The sequence below is a fragment of the Urocitellus parryii genome, chromosome 4 (genome assembly GCF_045843805.1).
Source record: "Urocitellus parryii isolate mUroPar1 chromosome 4, mUroPar1.hap1, whole genome shotgun sequence".
Lineage (NCBI taxonomy): Eukaryota > Metazoa > Chordata > Mammalia > Rodentia > Sciuridae > Urocitellus > Urocitellus parryii.
Genome location: NC_135534.1, coordinates 89,011,427 through 89,027,385, shown reverse-complemented (window position 1 = coordinate 89,027,385; position 15,959 = coordinate 89,011,427). Strand labels below are relative to the sequence as shown.

Sequence of the window (15,959 nt, the reverse complement as noted above, 5' to 3'; positions counted from 1 at the left end):
ACAAGGCACATGGATATTGCTATTAGTTATCATTTAGGCTGAATTTTATAGAAAAAGTGAAATTTTTAAAGTTTCAAAAAATACCAATGGTGTTTCCTAAACAAATTCAAATCCTGTTTTTGTTCTTATGAATAGAATAGATAAGAATGTATACAAATAGTAAAAAGGTTCTTGTGAGAAAGATCTGGGTGTGGTCCTAGTTGTACCACTCTCATTCCTGTCACTCATGAAGATAATTGTACCTACTTAAAACATATTTTTGTAATTATTTATCACAATACCTGGATTTTGAAAAATACTACTAATTATAATTTTCTTTCAAAATTTTAATTGGTTCTTTTTAGTTATACATGACAGTAAAGTCCATTTTGATAAAATTATACATGTGTGGCCTATATCTTATTATAATCAGGGCCCCAGTCTTGTGGTGGGACACACTGTAGTGTATTCATACATGTAACTCGGAAAGTTATATCAGATTTTTTTCCATTGTCTTTCCTATTTCTATCCTCCCTCCCTTTCCTTCATTCCCCTTTATCTATTCTTTTGAACTTCTTCCCCTCTACCCTTTATTGTGAGTTAACTTCACATATCAGGGAAAACATTTGATCTTTGGATTTTGGTGATTGGCTTATTTTACTTAACATGATACTCTTCAGATCTATCCATTTACTGGCAAATGTCATAAAGTCATTCTTTTTGGCTGAATAGTATTCCATTGTGTATATACACTACAGTTTCTTTATCCATTCATTTGCTGAGGGACATTTCAGATAGCTCCATAGCTTAACTGTTTGTGAATAGTGTAGCTACAAAACATTGATGTAGCTGCATCACTGTAGTATGCTGATTTTAAATCCTCAAAAGAGAAAGTGGTGACATCCAACAGGCACTAATATTCAGCATGAGTCTATGCATGTGTGATCTTGAAAATACGATGTCTTTCTTGGATATGTGGTTAACCCTGTTTTGATGTTACCATGGGACTTATGATTTTAGTTTTGGCACAGCTGGCTTTATGTATGTATTTATGTATGTATGTGGTGCTAGGGATTGAACCCAGGGCCTTGTGCATGCAAGGCAAGCACCCTAACAACTGAGCTATATCCCAAGCCCCACAGCTGGTTTTAATTTGGAAATCTAAGTAAACATCCCCTTCTCAATTTGTAGAAGAAATGGTTATATATTTCAGGAAATGTAGAATTTGTATGATTTTTGAACTTTGGTATAAGGAGTAATAGTCAAGAATACAGATGTAAAGCTATGGTGTTTATCTTAACTCATATTCTCTTATCTATTTGTAAGAGTTTACAAGGGAGTAAAAGCAGAGAATGAGTAATCTCCAAATGAGACTTATAGATAAATGTAGTAAAAAGAGAAGAAGGAAATGGCAAGAAGGAGGAAGGAGGTGTGGCGAGGAGATTACAATTTGGGAGGCATCAGTTTGGAAGTTAAGGTCTAGGTTAGAATCAAGCTCTACTGCTTATTTACTAGATAATCTTGTGCAAAATTTTTTAAAAAGTCTGATTCTGTTTATACCACTATAGATGATATAAACTGATTTATAAGAGTGTTTTAGAGACTGATGTGAAAACCAAATGCGGTATTGAAGGGCAAGTACTTAGCACAGGACTGGAAATTGATGTGCAGCACTTCAGGGACCAGAAAGATAGGAAAAGTCTAACCTGAGGGTGTCAGATTCCTTCCTGAGCTGACAGCCCTTCATTACCCTACCATCTTGCATGTTCAAGTCTTCCATAGCTTTGCCTCTCATCCTGTTTCTTCTTTGAGATCTTTGTAGCAAAGACTCGCCTGCCTAATAATGACCAGTTTTCCTTCTAAAAGACATTTGTGAAAATTACCATCTTAGCTTGAAAACTGTATCTGAAACTGAAGATATATTTCTCAATTGTGTTTTATTGAACAGACTTGCCTGGACCAAAGTAGTTTTATGATTTTTAAATATTGTCTGCTATATGAGCCATACTGTTATTTTCTCTTTTCCCCAATAATCAAGATTTGGTCTTAGAGGTCTGTTGCTTGCCATAATTTTTGTCTTCTTTTCATCTTACTGAGAACCACTTATACAATATAATTAAATTACTCATTGGATTGTGAAAGCCAATAATGTTCATTTAATTGTATTTGCTTTTAGATTTTCCCAGTTACTTCAGCTGAATATATTGTCTATGTAACATTTTCTTAGAAACTGACTAGAAAAACAACCCTTAAAAACTCCATAGCCTATGACTTTTATTTTGTACACAGCACTGCCTAACAACTGGTATTTTCTAGTTGGTCCCAATAAATAATTTAATCCAAGTCATATTTGCTTTGGCTTTCACATACTCACTATATGCATTTACAAAGCCAATTTATATACTCCTAGAGAAAACTAATCTAGTCCTATCATATTGCAATAGTATTTTTTGCATTTTAAAACTATTTTTTTGTATTAGAGAAGTACATGAGTATATTACAATAATATTTTATTGTCTCCTACATAACTTCTGAACTCAAGAAAATTTTCTAAATAACTATCATGAACCAGAACTATAAAGATACATATGTGAAAACAGCAATATCTTATTAGGAGTCACAGGACAATGAAGAACTAAAGAAATTATAATAAGAAGTTATACAAATCTCTTCTGAACTTGGAATGAATTACATGTAACTTCATAAGCTAAAGTGGGGCTGGCTAGAGAAGGGTGCAGACTTGCTTAGAAATAAGGTAACCTGTTTTTTGATTCTTTCCTATTATCTTTCTTTAGCTCATATAAATAGGATTATAGCTCAGGAAATGCTATTTTGGAAGAAGAGTGTCGGTTTAGAAAATGGATGTGCTGTGGCATCTCTCTCTCCAACCCCAACTGTTAATAAGGAGGGAGGGGGCGATTTTCCTACCAAGATAAATAAGGAGAGGAGCAAGACTTCAAAATAAGTAGAGTTCATATACTTACTCTATCACACTCTGCCTGAATGTTGAGCTTCAGAGTTTTGTAGGATGCCCTGTCCCACTCCAGCTATCAGTACAGAAATTAAAATAGTTGTTAAAAAGATCTTATATTTCTAGGAATTGACTGGACAGGCATGGGGGATGTGAAATAGATACTGCTGAAATGGACTCTATGGAAAGTAGGTTCGGACAGGCTTGTTGAAGTCACACCCAGAAAGACTGTGTGTTAGGGAGCCATATGTCTCCAGCAAACCCAAAGCACCTCAAAAGAGAAGGCAGAGGACAAATGCCATCACGTGGACTTTCAATACCCAAGGAGAAGCACATCATACACATTGCACACCTAAGTGGACGTTTACCCCTTTTTTGTTTTCTTTTTCGTTTCTTCCCATTTTTAAAAAATTTTAACTTTGCAATAGGAACCAGTCTATTTAGCACATCAGTATATAAGTGTAATATAGTGCATAAAATATTAAGACAAAGGAAGATTTTTATCTGATTTTCCATCTGGTACCTTTAAATGTAGAAAAATATTTTTCCTTGTGTGGTCAGAAAAATATCAAAAGAGAATGATAGATGGAATTCAGTGTACTAAGCAACTGGGGAGCTATTTGTAGAAAAACAGTATACATGGTCTTTCATTTGATGCTTCTTTCTCTCTGCTCTTTTTGCCTTGTCTATACTACAAGAACCAAAGGAAATTATTTGAGATAACGTAGGACTCAGTACTGGCTATTAGGAAGAAGGCAAAAGCACCATATGAAGGCCAGACATGGGTTTGGGAGGGAGATGTAGAAAATACCTGAAAAAGGGCCCTCAAAAAGAAACTTCTGAATTATTACTATTGTGTAAATTTCCATTTTATAAAATAACAAATCATTTAAATTAATGATGATGGCGATAGTGCTTATACACATTGTCTTTTTTATTTTATAGGTTCTTTTTAGTTATATATGACAATAGAATGGACTTTGATATAATTATACAAGCATGAGGTATATTTTATTCTAATTAGGACCACAATACCTATCCTTCCCCTTTCTTTTCCCAACTCCCCTTCCATCTATTGATCTTTCTGCCATTTACCTGTAGTTATTTTGTTTGTTAAAATTTCTTGATGTACATGATGGTGAGATTCACTGTGGTGTATTCATATATGTACATAGACAACTTATGTCAGATTCACATTATCCAGTGGGATAAGTTGTAATATTTTCCCCATTTCTCTAAGTAGGAAAATCAAAGCCTTAAACAAACTTGCTTATGTTCACAATGCTGGAAAATGGAACAATAAAACATTAATTCAGATGTAAACTCAAATAATTACAGGTAAAGCTTCCTTTAAAATATGTTTATATTATACACACACATATATATTTATATATTTTTATATAGAAAAAATTTCAATTTTTAATTTATATATACTTATATGTATAAATTAAAGTTTGAAATAACAATAGATATTGGGATTTATGTCAAGAGTTTTGTATTAACAGATATTACACAATAAAGCATACAATGCTTTTCTAAATGACAAGTTACATAGTTAACTCTTCTTTTTATTCATCTTTCAAGTGTTACAAATGTGTAACTTATAGAATATTGACATTCAGGGAAAGAACTGCTGTTGCTATATTCATTGTATGTTTTTCCATTTTTATCATAGTGCACTTTTCAAATTCATTTCTTAAAATGTGACATTATCCTTTTAAGTAACCAAGGATTTATATTGTCTCATAATTTATATGTTGTTTTGAAAATAGTAACATATTTTATAAATTAATAAGCACAGGGATATTTATCTGTCTCTAATTAAAGCATGTAAGAAAATTTCACTATAAATGTGTACTAATGTAAAAAATACATATTTATATTACTGTTTTGATATCCTATTGCTAAGAAGTTGAGTTGGATCAAGTTACTTGTATTGACTAAAAAAAGTGCTTTGATGACTACAAAATTCAAAATATACCCTAGAGGAAAATTGCAAAGAAAATTTATTTATTATTCATTTGTTACCTTTTGGTGTCGGAAAGGAGCAATTCTAAGGTTGAAATACTTTGCTAAATCTGCTTTGGAATTTAGAATTTTCTAATAAGAGAATTTTAAAGAGGCATAAAATTTTCAAGTGAACATCCTAATGTGAGACCTTTCCCCTCCCAAACAGCTCTGTCAATTTTCAAAGTTTAGTTGGTCCATTAAAAAAGACTCATCTTTTAAAATACAGGATATGCACTTAATAGAGACAGAGTGCATCACTTGAGAGGCTGTCTCAGGATATTGGTGTCCCTTTTAATCTGTGCTGCCTGACAAAACAGGCACAAAATTCAACACTTGGTTCAACACCATTAGTAGCTCGAGTTGTAGGTAGTATCTAAGCAAAAGAAGCACAAAGTGGGCAGCACAAGCCTTCAACTCACTTTCAGAGAAGAGTACTTCATGCATTTTTCATACTATTTCTCTTCCATAAGATTTTAATGGACTCAAGTATGTCATGTATATAGAACTCATGATAAAATGGAGAGACAGGCAATACATGATTGAGGAAGCTGCAGAAACAGATGAAGTCTTTCAAATGCATCTTCTGAACATAATTTAGTTTAAAAGCGTTTTTGCTAAAAAGCTTTTTAATAGCACAAGGAAATTTATACTATAAAAAGTTTAAAAGGATTATTCATCCCAAACGAATTATTTACGTTTGAAACGAATATTTATAGAGAGCCTCTGAATTAGGCAGCAATCTTTGTCTTTATTTAAACACAATTAACAATATGCAAAATAAGGCAGTGATTTTTAGAAATTATGTGAGCATAAGTATTACTATTGGCAGTCATTTCCATATCTGCACAGTGAGTACATAAAATGAGAAATGACTAACCTGTTATGCTCTTAATTAATGAACACCTGTACACAATGAAAGCATGGCTGATTTTATGGATGCATGAAAATCCAACCAGCCAATTAATGTTCAATTTAAAATTCACACTATTGAAAAGTAGCAGAAAAAACAACTTGTGAGAGGCAAATCATAAAAGCAGAGAAGTTGGATTTTTCTGTGCATGAATATTTTCCAGCATATGTAATGTATTTTTTCCCTTGGGTGCTTAATTTTTATGTGGAAAAAAATCTGAAAATATTTTGTACAGTTATTTGTATTTAATGAAAAAACTTGATCATTTGGAATTCTTTCCTCTCATTTTAAAGGGTCAGACATGATATGCTTAATTGTTGTGATAGTTTATTTTGCTGATAATTATTTTGTTTAATTTGTTAGAAGTCAAATCATATTTTGGTCCAAGTCTATAGATATAGTAAAAAATGGATATAGTTAATCCTGTCTTCTATATACATCTGCCTCTGACCTAGATAATGATATGGATAAGGCTGCCGAAAGGAAAAAGAAAGAATGTTCCCTTTTAAAATAAGACATGTTGAGTACAAGTTCCAGATACCGTTTTATATTCCAAAGGATAGTGAAGACATGACAAAAATCTTCATTTTAATGAACTTTCTCTGAGTTTTACATATTATCATTAAATATGTATGAAAACATTAGTTTTTTTTTCCTTCCTGGATCTAATACCTACTTTGCCACCTTCCCCATTTATGTTTTTATATTACTCTCATCAAAGTATTGATTCATATGTCTCCTTGTGTTCTGTTAGGTGCTATTAGGTACTGTCTTAATATACAATTAAATACAATTTATGTATTTTAATTGTGTATATATGGATACAAATGGTACCCATTTGATACACACAACATGTAATGATCAATTCAGGATAATTAGCATTCAGTGTTCCTAAACATTTATTATTCCTTTGTGTTACAAACCTCTGAACACCTCTTTTATTTTTTATAAAATTAATATAGAATTTTATAGGGTTATAAAATTTATGTTTCAATAGACTTTGTCCAAAGTAATAAAATCTACTAAAAGTTCTTTGTATGGAAATTTCACAGATACACTGATTAATCCATACAATGAATGAATGAATTAATTAATTAATAATCTTAGTAAATTTTTTTTAGTTCCGTGTACATCTACTCTTTCCATGTGATAAGAAAGATAGCTTAATTTACTTTTTGAGTAAAGCTGTTAATTCCTCTTATCTACATTAAAAAAAAACATTTTTTATCAGAGATACTTATTCTAAAAGACCAGAAAAATGCTTTGTTTTCTAAGTCAGAATGCAGATGTGTGTTTATTATACACATAGACTTCAAGTAAGCAATAGGTCAAGGAAGGACTGTGTTTGTATTTGCAAGGTATAATTTATACAGGTTAGGTGGTGAAGGTCAGCATAAAGGAGTTATAAGGAAGTAGGTTATAATTAAAGGAGGATGTTGTCACTGGAGAAAAAGAAGAAAAATCCATTCTGGATTTTGTGGATGTATAGTGTATAAGTATACAATTAGAATTAGAAACTAATTGCTTCGACTTCATGCTAACTTGAAGATGCTATGATGGTTGGTAGAAAATTGCAGCATCCACGTGCCTGTATTTGTGGTCAAAAGGAAAAAAAAGTTTTGAAAACAAGTAAAGTGAAAGCATTATTTTAAAGGAAATGATTTTATGATATCTAGGTAAGTGCATCAGGACAAATTATATTAAGGCAAGCAATAAAGCAATCATGCTTAATTCAACTTGCTTTCAAAGTCAATTCCAACTTTTTAAATTCTTACCTGCCTCATTTGTGCGGATCATCCGAGATGGGGTGCTTGGATCTCCAGTCCCAATTGGATTGGTGGCTACTACACGAAACTCATATTCCACCCAGGGGTTTAAGTCCACTGCCATGGCTGACTCCATATCTCCTGTTATGATTTCTGGGACTATAGAGAGGAATGATATGTTATGTCATTAGGAGGACTATAAAAATACTATAAATGGCATTCAAAGATATCACTATTACTGACATAATCAGCAGGCAGATTCATTCCTCCTCACAACACATGCTTATGGTACCACCTCCAGTGTCAGTAGCAAAATGAAAATCAATTTTCAGGAAATAAGTGCTTGCAAGTGTCAAAGTTTACTGGAGTTTATTAAAATTCTTTACTTATGTTTGGTCGTTATATAACTTGTCATTATCTATACTAAAAATCATTTCATCAACTCTTAACTCGAGATAAGAGACCAAGTCATAAAATAATTTAAGCAAAGAGTTTTTCTTCAATTTCTAAGAAATTTCTTGAGCAGTTTGCCTGTCCTGGTCTGACAAATACATTTTGCTACTTGGTAGTTCCAAGTAGCAAATTAAGAATATAGCTCTCAGTTTTTAAAAACTATTTGTGGGATCTAAGTGGATATTCTCACTTCTTCTCATAGTGACTACATTTTTCATCATATTTTGTACTACATTTATTTTTTTATCAAAAGGTAAAATTGTCAATACAATTACCATGTAGTGAAATACTTTTTATATAGTGTATAAGAACTATTCAGAACTGCTTTTATTGCTCATCTCTGCTCTCTAGGAAATATTGTTAGAACTTATCATGTGAATAAAAAGGGAGATTCTCCATATTCTTATGTGTAAAGATCTTGAGATGATATCAGTCCTTGATTTCTATGTGATGTGTGTGTGTGTGGGGGGGGACAAATGCGAGTGGGGTAAGGCTGTTGATTTGATGATAGTTCAGTTTTACTATAGCAAAGTGGGATTCATTCATCTTGAATTTTGCATGAGAGTCTCTTCTGAAATGTATAGAAAGTTACCAAGTTAGCAGCTCCATGGAAGGTGAGTGAACAGAGCACAGGCTGTATGGCCTGCCTGATAAATCTCACAGAATTGCAGGGCTGATTGTTGTAAGTGGTGACATGAAGAGGTGGGGGAAAACCTTCTCCTCTTATTGCACTGGAAACTGAGCACTGTTCTTGGAGCACAAAGATCTGAGATATAGGAGAAAGGCCACCAATCCATATATTGGGGAAATACTGAGCTACCCTTGCCACACATCAAGGTGGGAACAAGATTCCCAGACACCCTCTCTGGCTCCCTTCTACACTGTCTCACCAACACTTGTCTTGGGTCCACCAGGATTTACCTTGCTGCTTCATTTCATTCTGCTATGGTAGGCAATTTCAGACATCTGCGCCCCTCCACCTTGTTACTTTTATTCTTATCTCCATAGAATTTAGCACACTTGCTTTTCTACGCAGCTCGTGTTCCTCCCTAATTCCTGAAGCTCTTCCACTGTGATCTTTGGAATTCATGATCTGTCAGCAGCAAAATCCCTTCTACACTTAATGTCCTCTCTGAATGTACTGTTCTTCCAATTTCTTACTCTAATAGGAATTGAGGACATTTTGCCCTTCTCAAGGGCTGATTCTCTTAAGATATTGCATAGAAGAATAAACAGCCTCCAAATGCAGATAATGTATGCTTTCTATAAGCAAACAAGTATGCAGGTATTTTTTTTTCCTATAGAAAAACAAAACAAAACAAAAAACAAACAAAAAACTCCCAAAGCTCTTATCACCTTTCCTCTCCTTCTAGTCTTCACTTAGTTTTTCTATTTCTTTTAGAGCAAAAATGTCTTGTTCTGCCTGTGGATTTTTTTCTTTCCATTCTTTCTTGAACCCCCTCCAATCATGCTCTTACTTCCAGCTTTCCACCTTATCTTCTGTCTAGCTTACCAATGGTCTCTGTTATTGAAACTTTAAGGTGAGGTCTCAGTTCCTCATCTTCCTTGACCTGTCATCATCCTTTGACACTATTGATCACTTTCCCTTTTGAAATGCTTTTCACAGCTTAGGTGCCCTCACCTGCCTGACTGTGCCTTATCAGGCTCTGTTGCTAGCATCCCAGTGCCACTCTTCCCCATTTTCTTATTACCTGGTGATCTTATCCAGTCTCATAATTTTAAACACCCTCTCTATGCTGATGACTCCAATATTTTCAGCCATGAATCTCTTGGCTAGACTCCAGACTCATGTTCAATGGCCTATTAGACAATTACACTTGAATAATGTTTTGAAGGACTCATATTAAGGGAATGACAGTTTCTTTCTTACAGATGTAGCCAAAATCTTAGAGCCATTCTGGACACTTTTATTTCTTCCTGTCTGACTCCAATCCCTAAGTAAATTATGGTGTTTATGACCTCAAAATATGTTTATTTCTTCACTCCCCTTTGCAGTAAAACCTAACAATTTTCTGTAATAATTTCTCTCCCTTTCTCTCTTGAATTATTCTTATCAGACGTTATTGCCTACTATGGGACTAAAACTGTTATTATCAAGGTCGCCGATGGTCTTCATATAACTAAAACCAGTGGTCAATTCCAGTACTCATTTGACATGTCAGCCACATTTGAAATATTTACTCTCTTCTGTGATAGTCTCATTTTTTTTCCTTCCAACAAATCACATTATTTTGATATTATTTTCTCCCAATGATTACTTCCTCTCTGTATCCTTTGGCTGATTACCCTTCTCAACAACTTTTTACTATTGGAATATTCCAGGACTGGATTTTCATACTCATTTCTTTAATTTATATTTATTTTCTTTGAGTTGACATGCAACCTTATGGCTTTAAATACAATTTATGTGACAATTTTACAATTTATAACTTTATCCTAAACCTCAAACTTGAGACTCCAAATGTTTCAAATTCTGACCAATTTTATGACTTGTCCTTTGTCACTCTGAAGCAATACCATCTCTCAACAATGATAGCTTCCTAACCAGTGTAGTGCCCCCTCTCCTTACCTGTTTCATAATCTATTTCCAACATAGTTGGAATGAATGTATTAAAAGATAAGACAGGGAATATCAGTTCTCCAGTATTTCTCCATTCTTTCAGGATGCGGGACTGCCAACATCTCTCCAAACTCATCTTCTACCATTTTTCCAAATCTCATTCTGCCCCTGCCTCATTAGTCTTCTGATACTTTCACATTGGTTCGTCCTTCTACTTGGGCTGCTTTCTCCCTTGGTATTGGCATAGCTAAATCCTCATCTCTTTTAAAAGTTCACTCAAATGTACCAACTCCATGAGGCATATGCTGGTCACTCTATTTCAAATTATAACCTCCTGTTGCGAACTGAATTGTGTCCTTCTAAAATTCATATGTTGAATCCTTAACCTCTAGGGTTGCTTTATTTGAAAATGGGGTCTCTAAGGAATGATTAAAGTTTTAAGTAATCACAAAAGGGTGTTCTCTTCTTAGTATGCTTATAAAAAGAGACACCAGAGCATTTGCATGTAAGAGTCTTCATCAGGGAACCAAGTCAGCCAGAAAATTGACCTTGCAATTCCAACTTCCAAAACTGTGAGAAAATACATTTCAGTTCAACATACTCAGTCTGTGGTTTGCTATGGATGCCCACACCAACTAATATACTGCTTTACCAGTGTACTTCTACCATACCATATCAACACAATTTATTTCTTTTCCCACAGCACACATTAAATTCTGACATACTATGCAATTTATATGCTTATTTTGTTTTCTGTTGATTATTTATCCTCACGATGACAGTGCAATTTTTACAAAGGCAGAGATGTTGTTGTTGTTTAGTGTTCATCAATGTATCCTAAATACCTAAAACAGTGATTTTAAAGTTCATTTTATGGTCTTACACACTTTTCAAATACCATGTTAAATGCATATCTTACTGTCAGGAGGTGAGTTTGGGGTTACACGTCCTTGCTGGACAGTGCATTGAAGAAACAGGGGGAATTTAGTTTTAAAATATAAAAAGATGAAAATAATTTTTGGAATAATACAAATATAATGGAAACATCTTAAAAGTGGTCATTAAAATACTATAATGTTTTAAATAATACAATTTATGTTAGATTTTTTTATAAATAGATATATGACTATAAAGGCACCGCACAAGGAATGGGGACAATGGAACACTCCTATATCCGAATTTTCCCGTGGCTTCTTGAATTTATAAAACAAAATTACAAAGAATTTCACAGAACTACGCACCAAGAAAAACTGCATTATCAGACTGGGTGAAATCCAAATAAGGCCTGAAGCTCGACTGAGAGAATTGTCCCAATGTCACTTTTCTGATTTGATAACTGTATTGTGGCTGTGTAAGATTTTATTATTGGGGGAAGGTGGGGAGTGGGTCCGAAGAAACTGTATTATTTTTACAACTTTTATGTAAGTCCAAAATGATTTCAACAAACAAACACGATGTGCTCCCTGTTTGGAAACTAAGAGGAAAGAAAGGTAGCTTGCTTTTTTCAGTTAATAAAAAGAAGCAAACGGTGGTCAATAGTGTATTAAATAATAACAAGATTTCAGAACCTAGAAAAGATCCTAGTGAGATTGTAAACAGATATTAATCATGAGATAAGAAGCTCGGGTTGTGTCTGATTTTGCCTTGGGACTCACCTGTTTTTACAGTTTGCCAGCCCAAGGAAAAGGGGCTGCGAGCCTGCAGGTTATAGGAGGAGATTGGGCTGTGGTTGTCAGCTGCTGGACTCCAGGAGAGTGTGGCTGTGCTGTCGGTGATTTCCTCCACAATTACTATTCCAGGTGGACCTGGGGGACCTGAAGGCAAAAGGCAAAGGGCAAAGCTAAGTACAGCTCATTATGAGGAGCCAGAAGAAATTGTATTGCCAGTGTGGATCTCATCAAACTATATAATCATCTTAATGAAATATGTATTTAGTAATGAAAATTGACAGCAAAAAAATTATGGGATGCAAGTTGGTTTCTAGGATTTCTTCAGGGAATTTAATTATAGATTGGATATTTTTCTGATGTTTTGTGCCTGGAGGCAACTACCAATTAGCATTATGTTTTATAGGAAAAGAAAAAAAATAATTAGAAGCTGATACAGGGTATAAACATCAATATCAACTATAGTTGTTGAAATCTATCACAGCTTACAGAGGTTGCAACAGAGTGATAGTCAATGCTTCCAGAAACAAAAGCAATCCCATTTTCATGTTGAATAAACCTACAGTATATAAAATTGTGATGTGTTCTGTTAAGTATCTTAGACTGTAACAAAAGACAATGAAGGGTTCTGAAGAAATGATAGTATTGATAAGGTAAGGACATCTACCAGAAGTGAGACATGTGTAGAGTTGATGAAAATTTCAAGACTGAAATTAGGTTCTTTTTATTTATCTTTGTGTAAGGCAGTGTAGGTAGTGAATCAGAGGAGGTTAATTCTTTTTTAATCTTGAAAGAATTGCATAGCGTAGTGATGACTAATCTTTACATGAACTTCATCTTTAAAAAGAAACCATGATCTGATTTGAGGAGAAATGTACCATTGTATTATTGACTATAAAATAGTGATTTTAATAGCATTTAAAAATGCACAGCTATTTATATTGTGATAGCTAAAAGCAATGTCAGTTATCTCATTGACATTTTTTTCTGTTTTTTAATGTAGACAATTCAAGTTGCAAGAATGCTTTTATTTTCAATGAAAAAAATTCTACCTTTAAGTGCTTTATTGTTGTTATTTTCTGAACTTGCTACACATGTAGCAAGTTGCTGTCTGGCTTTGGTGATTGGGATGACTGAGAGGTAAGGACTTTACTAGATTGCAAGGAGCTAAGAAATGATTTGGTGCTGAAAAGAATGAGCAGTTAGTGAAGACCTCTGAGACTGTCAACAAGAAAGAAACAATGAGATGGAGAAAGAGTTTAAAAGCCTCATTGGGGCAAATGATGTTTTCAGGATATGAAGGATGAGCATTTTTACCCAGGCTGAGAAGAACCAGCAGCATATGGTAGAGACTAAAGATTTGATAGATATGGACTATTCATCAGAAGGGTGACAGAAAGTTGGGACTGTGGACAGAGTAGTACAGGATAAACTTGAGAGGGAGTAGCAGTTTTTCCTCCAAGAGAGAAGATGGAAGCAACAGGGAAGCCAGTTAACACAGAAAGTCTTTGAGATTGCAAAAGTAAAAAGGCTCATTTTGGAAGGCACTCTTTTTTTTTTTTTTTTTTTTTTTTTCACGAAAGTAGAAAACAAGACTGTCAAGCTGGGGCTGTAGCTCAGTGGTGAAGCGCTTTCCTAGCACTTGTGAGGCCCTGGGTTTAATCCTCAGCACCACATAAAAAATAAATAAATAGAATAAAGGTATGTGGGGGAAAAAGCCTTTTTTTTTTTTTAAGACTATCTCCAGAAGTGAGAGTGATGGGATGAAAATGAGGTGACCCTAGAGAATAACAGGGAAGGGTTGGGATAGGGATATAGTAAAAATGGAAGTGTGCAAAGAAGAGGCTATAAAATGATTTTGGAATAGTACTGGAGTTCAAGTTTGCTTGGAGTATATCATTTTGAAGGGAACTGAGGAACTTGGCAAGGTCTGGAATGCTAGGACCAGGAAAAGAAGAGAAGTTAAGGTTTAAGAGTTTGGCAGAGTTAGTCTTTATCATCAAAGATACTAAAGACATGGGTGACTGTGGAGTCAAGGTAGAGTAGGGGGTAAGGTGAGGCCAGAAAGTGCTGACAGACAAAAAAAAAAGGAGTCAGGAGATGGGATTATTATTGTAGGAAATGTAAGAGTAGTATCATGTCTATGAAGGGAGATTGGCAGAATTTGTTATTATTTCTTGAGAGGTAAAATAGTTTCGAGTGACGATTTGGTTTGCAGGAGAGAAGGGAAGAAAATAACTATTAGGTTGACAAGTTCTAGGGATGTAAAAGTTTGTCTAATGTGTCAGCAGTATCAGTCTTGAAGCCACTAAAATAGTGGTTATGCATATGGTGAGAAAAATAAATGTGATGTAGTTGCTAAAGTTGTTAGACTGTGGTGACAGGAACAAGGGGAACATCTGTAATAACAATATCATGAGAAGAATATTAGTTATAATAATAATACTAATAGCTGTCATACTCTCCTGTACTATATTAAGGAGCTGTACTAAATATTTCCAAACATTAATGTATTCCTAGAGTGGATAATGAACTTTGAAATTATTTAATAAATAATAAATTATTTAGTCAGTATCTTTATGTTAGGTTTGTGGTAGGCACTAGAAATTGGAGTCCATTCTAATGAACTGTTGGTGAATGGCATAACAGATTTGAATGCAGATCTGATTGTAAAATCTGATTTTTAGAAAGAAGAAAGGGGTAATATTCCATTGTGTATATATGCCACATTTTTTATCCATTCATCTATTGAATGGAATCTAGTTGGTTCCATAGTTTAGCTATGGTGAATTGTGCTGCTAAAAACATTGATGAGGCTGTGTCCCTGGAGTATGCTGTTTTTAAGTCCTTTGTGTATAGACTGATTAGAGGGATAGCTGGGTCCAATGGTGGTTCCATTCCCAATTTTCCAAGACCATACTGCTTTCCGTATTTGCTGCACCAATTTGCAGTCCCATCAGCAGTGTATGAGTGTACCTTTTCCCCCACATCCTTGCCAACACTTATTGTTTGTCTTCATAATAGTTGCTGTTCTTACTGGAGTGAGATGAAATCTTAGAGTAGTTTTGATTTGCATTTATTTAATTTCTATTGCATTTGCAGATAAATGGATAGAGTTAGAGAAGCTAATGGTAAGTGAAGTTAGCCAATCCCCCAAAACAAATGCTGAATGTTTTCTCTGATATAAGGAGGCTGATTCATAGTTGGGTAGGGAGAGAGGGAGCATGGGAGGAATGGATAGGGCAGAGGGGTGGGAAGGAAAGGGAGGAGGTATGGGGTTACAAATTGTGATGGAATGTGATGGACATTATTATCCAAAGTACATGTAAAAATACATGAATTGCTGTGAATATACTTTGTATACATCTAGAGAGATGAAAAATTGTGCTCGATAGGTGTAGTAAGAATTATAATGCATTCTGCTGTCATATATAAATAAAAAAATAAAATAAAGAAGAAAGGGGTACAGAGACCCTATCTCCTTTTATTAGTAATCTAGAAAGCAGTTTCCACTGAAAGAAGGAAGGAAAGAAAAAGTGTGTCATAAAGGCACATTTAAATTATGTAGCAGACGGAGATGTCATTTGAAGATAGATTAAAGACTTTGTGGTAGCCTGTGCCC

General features: G+C 34.2%; 1 protein-coding gene across 1 annotated transcript in view; it reads right to left on the bottom strand.

The window, feature by feature from the left end:
* Cntn5 (contactin 5) overlaps positions 1 to 15,959 on the bottom strand; it is a 663,533-nt gene that overhangs the window by 57,914 nt on the left and 589,660 nt on the right. Inside the window, exons 15-16 of the mRNA XM_077797318.1 lie at positions 12,326 to 12,484; positions 7,646 to 7,795 (exon numbers count right to left, since the gene is read on the bottom strand). Coding sequence (XP_077653444.1) covers positions 7,646 to 7,795; positions 12,326 to 12,484 — 309 coding nt within the window. The remainder of the gene's footprint in view (positions 1 to 7,645; positions 7,796 to 12,325; positions 12,485 to 15,959) is intronic.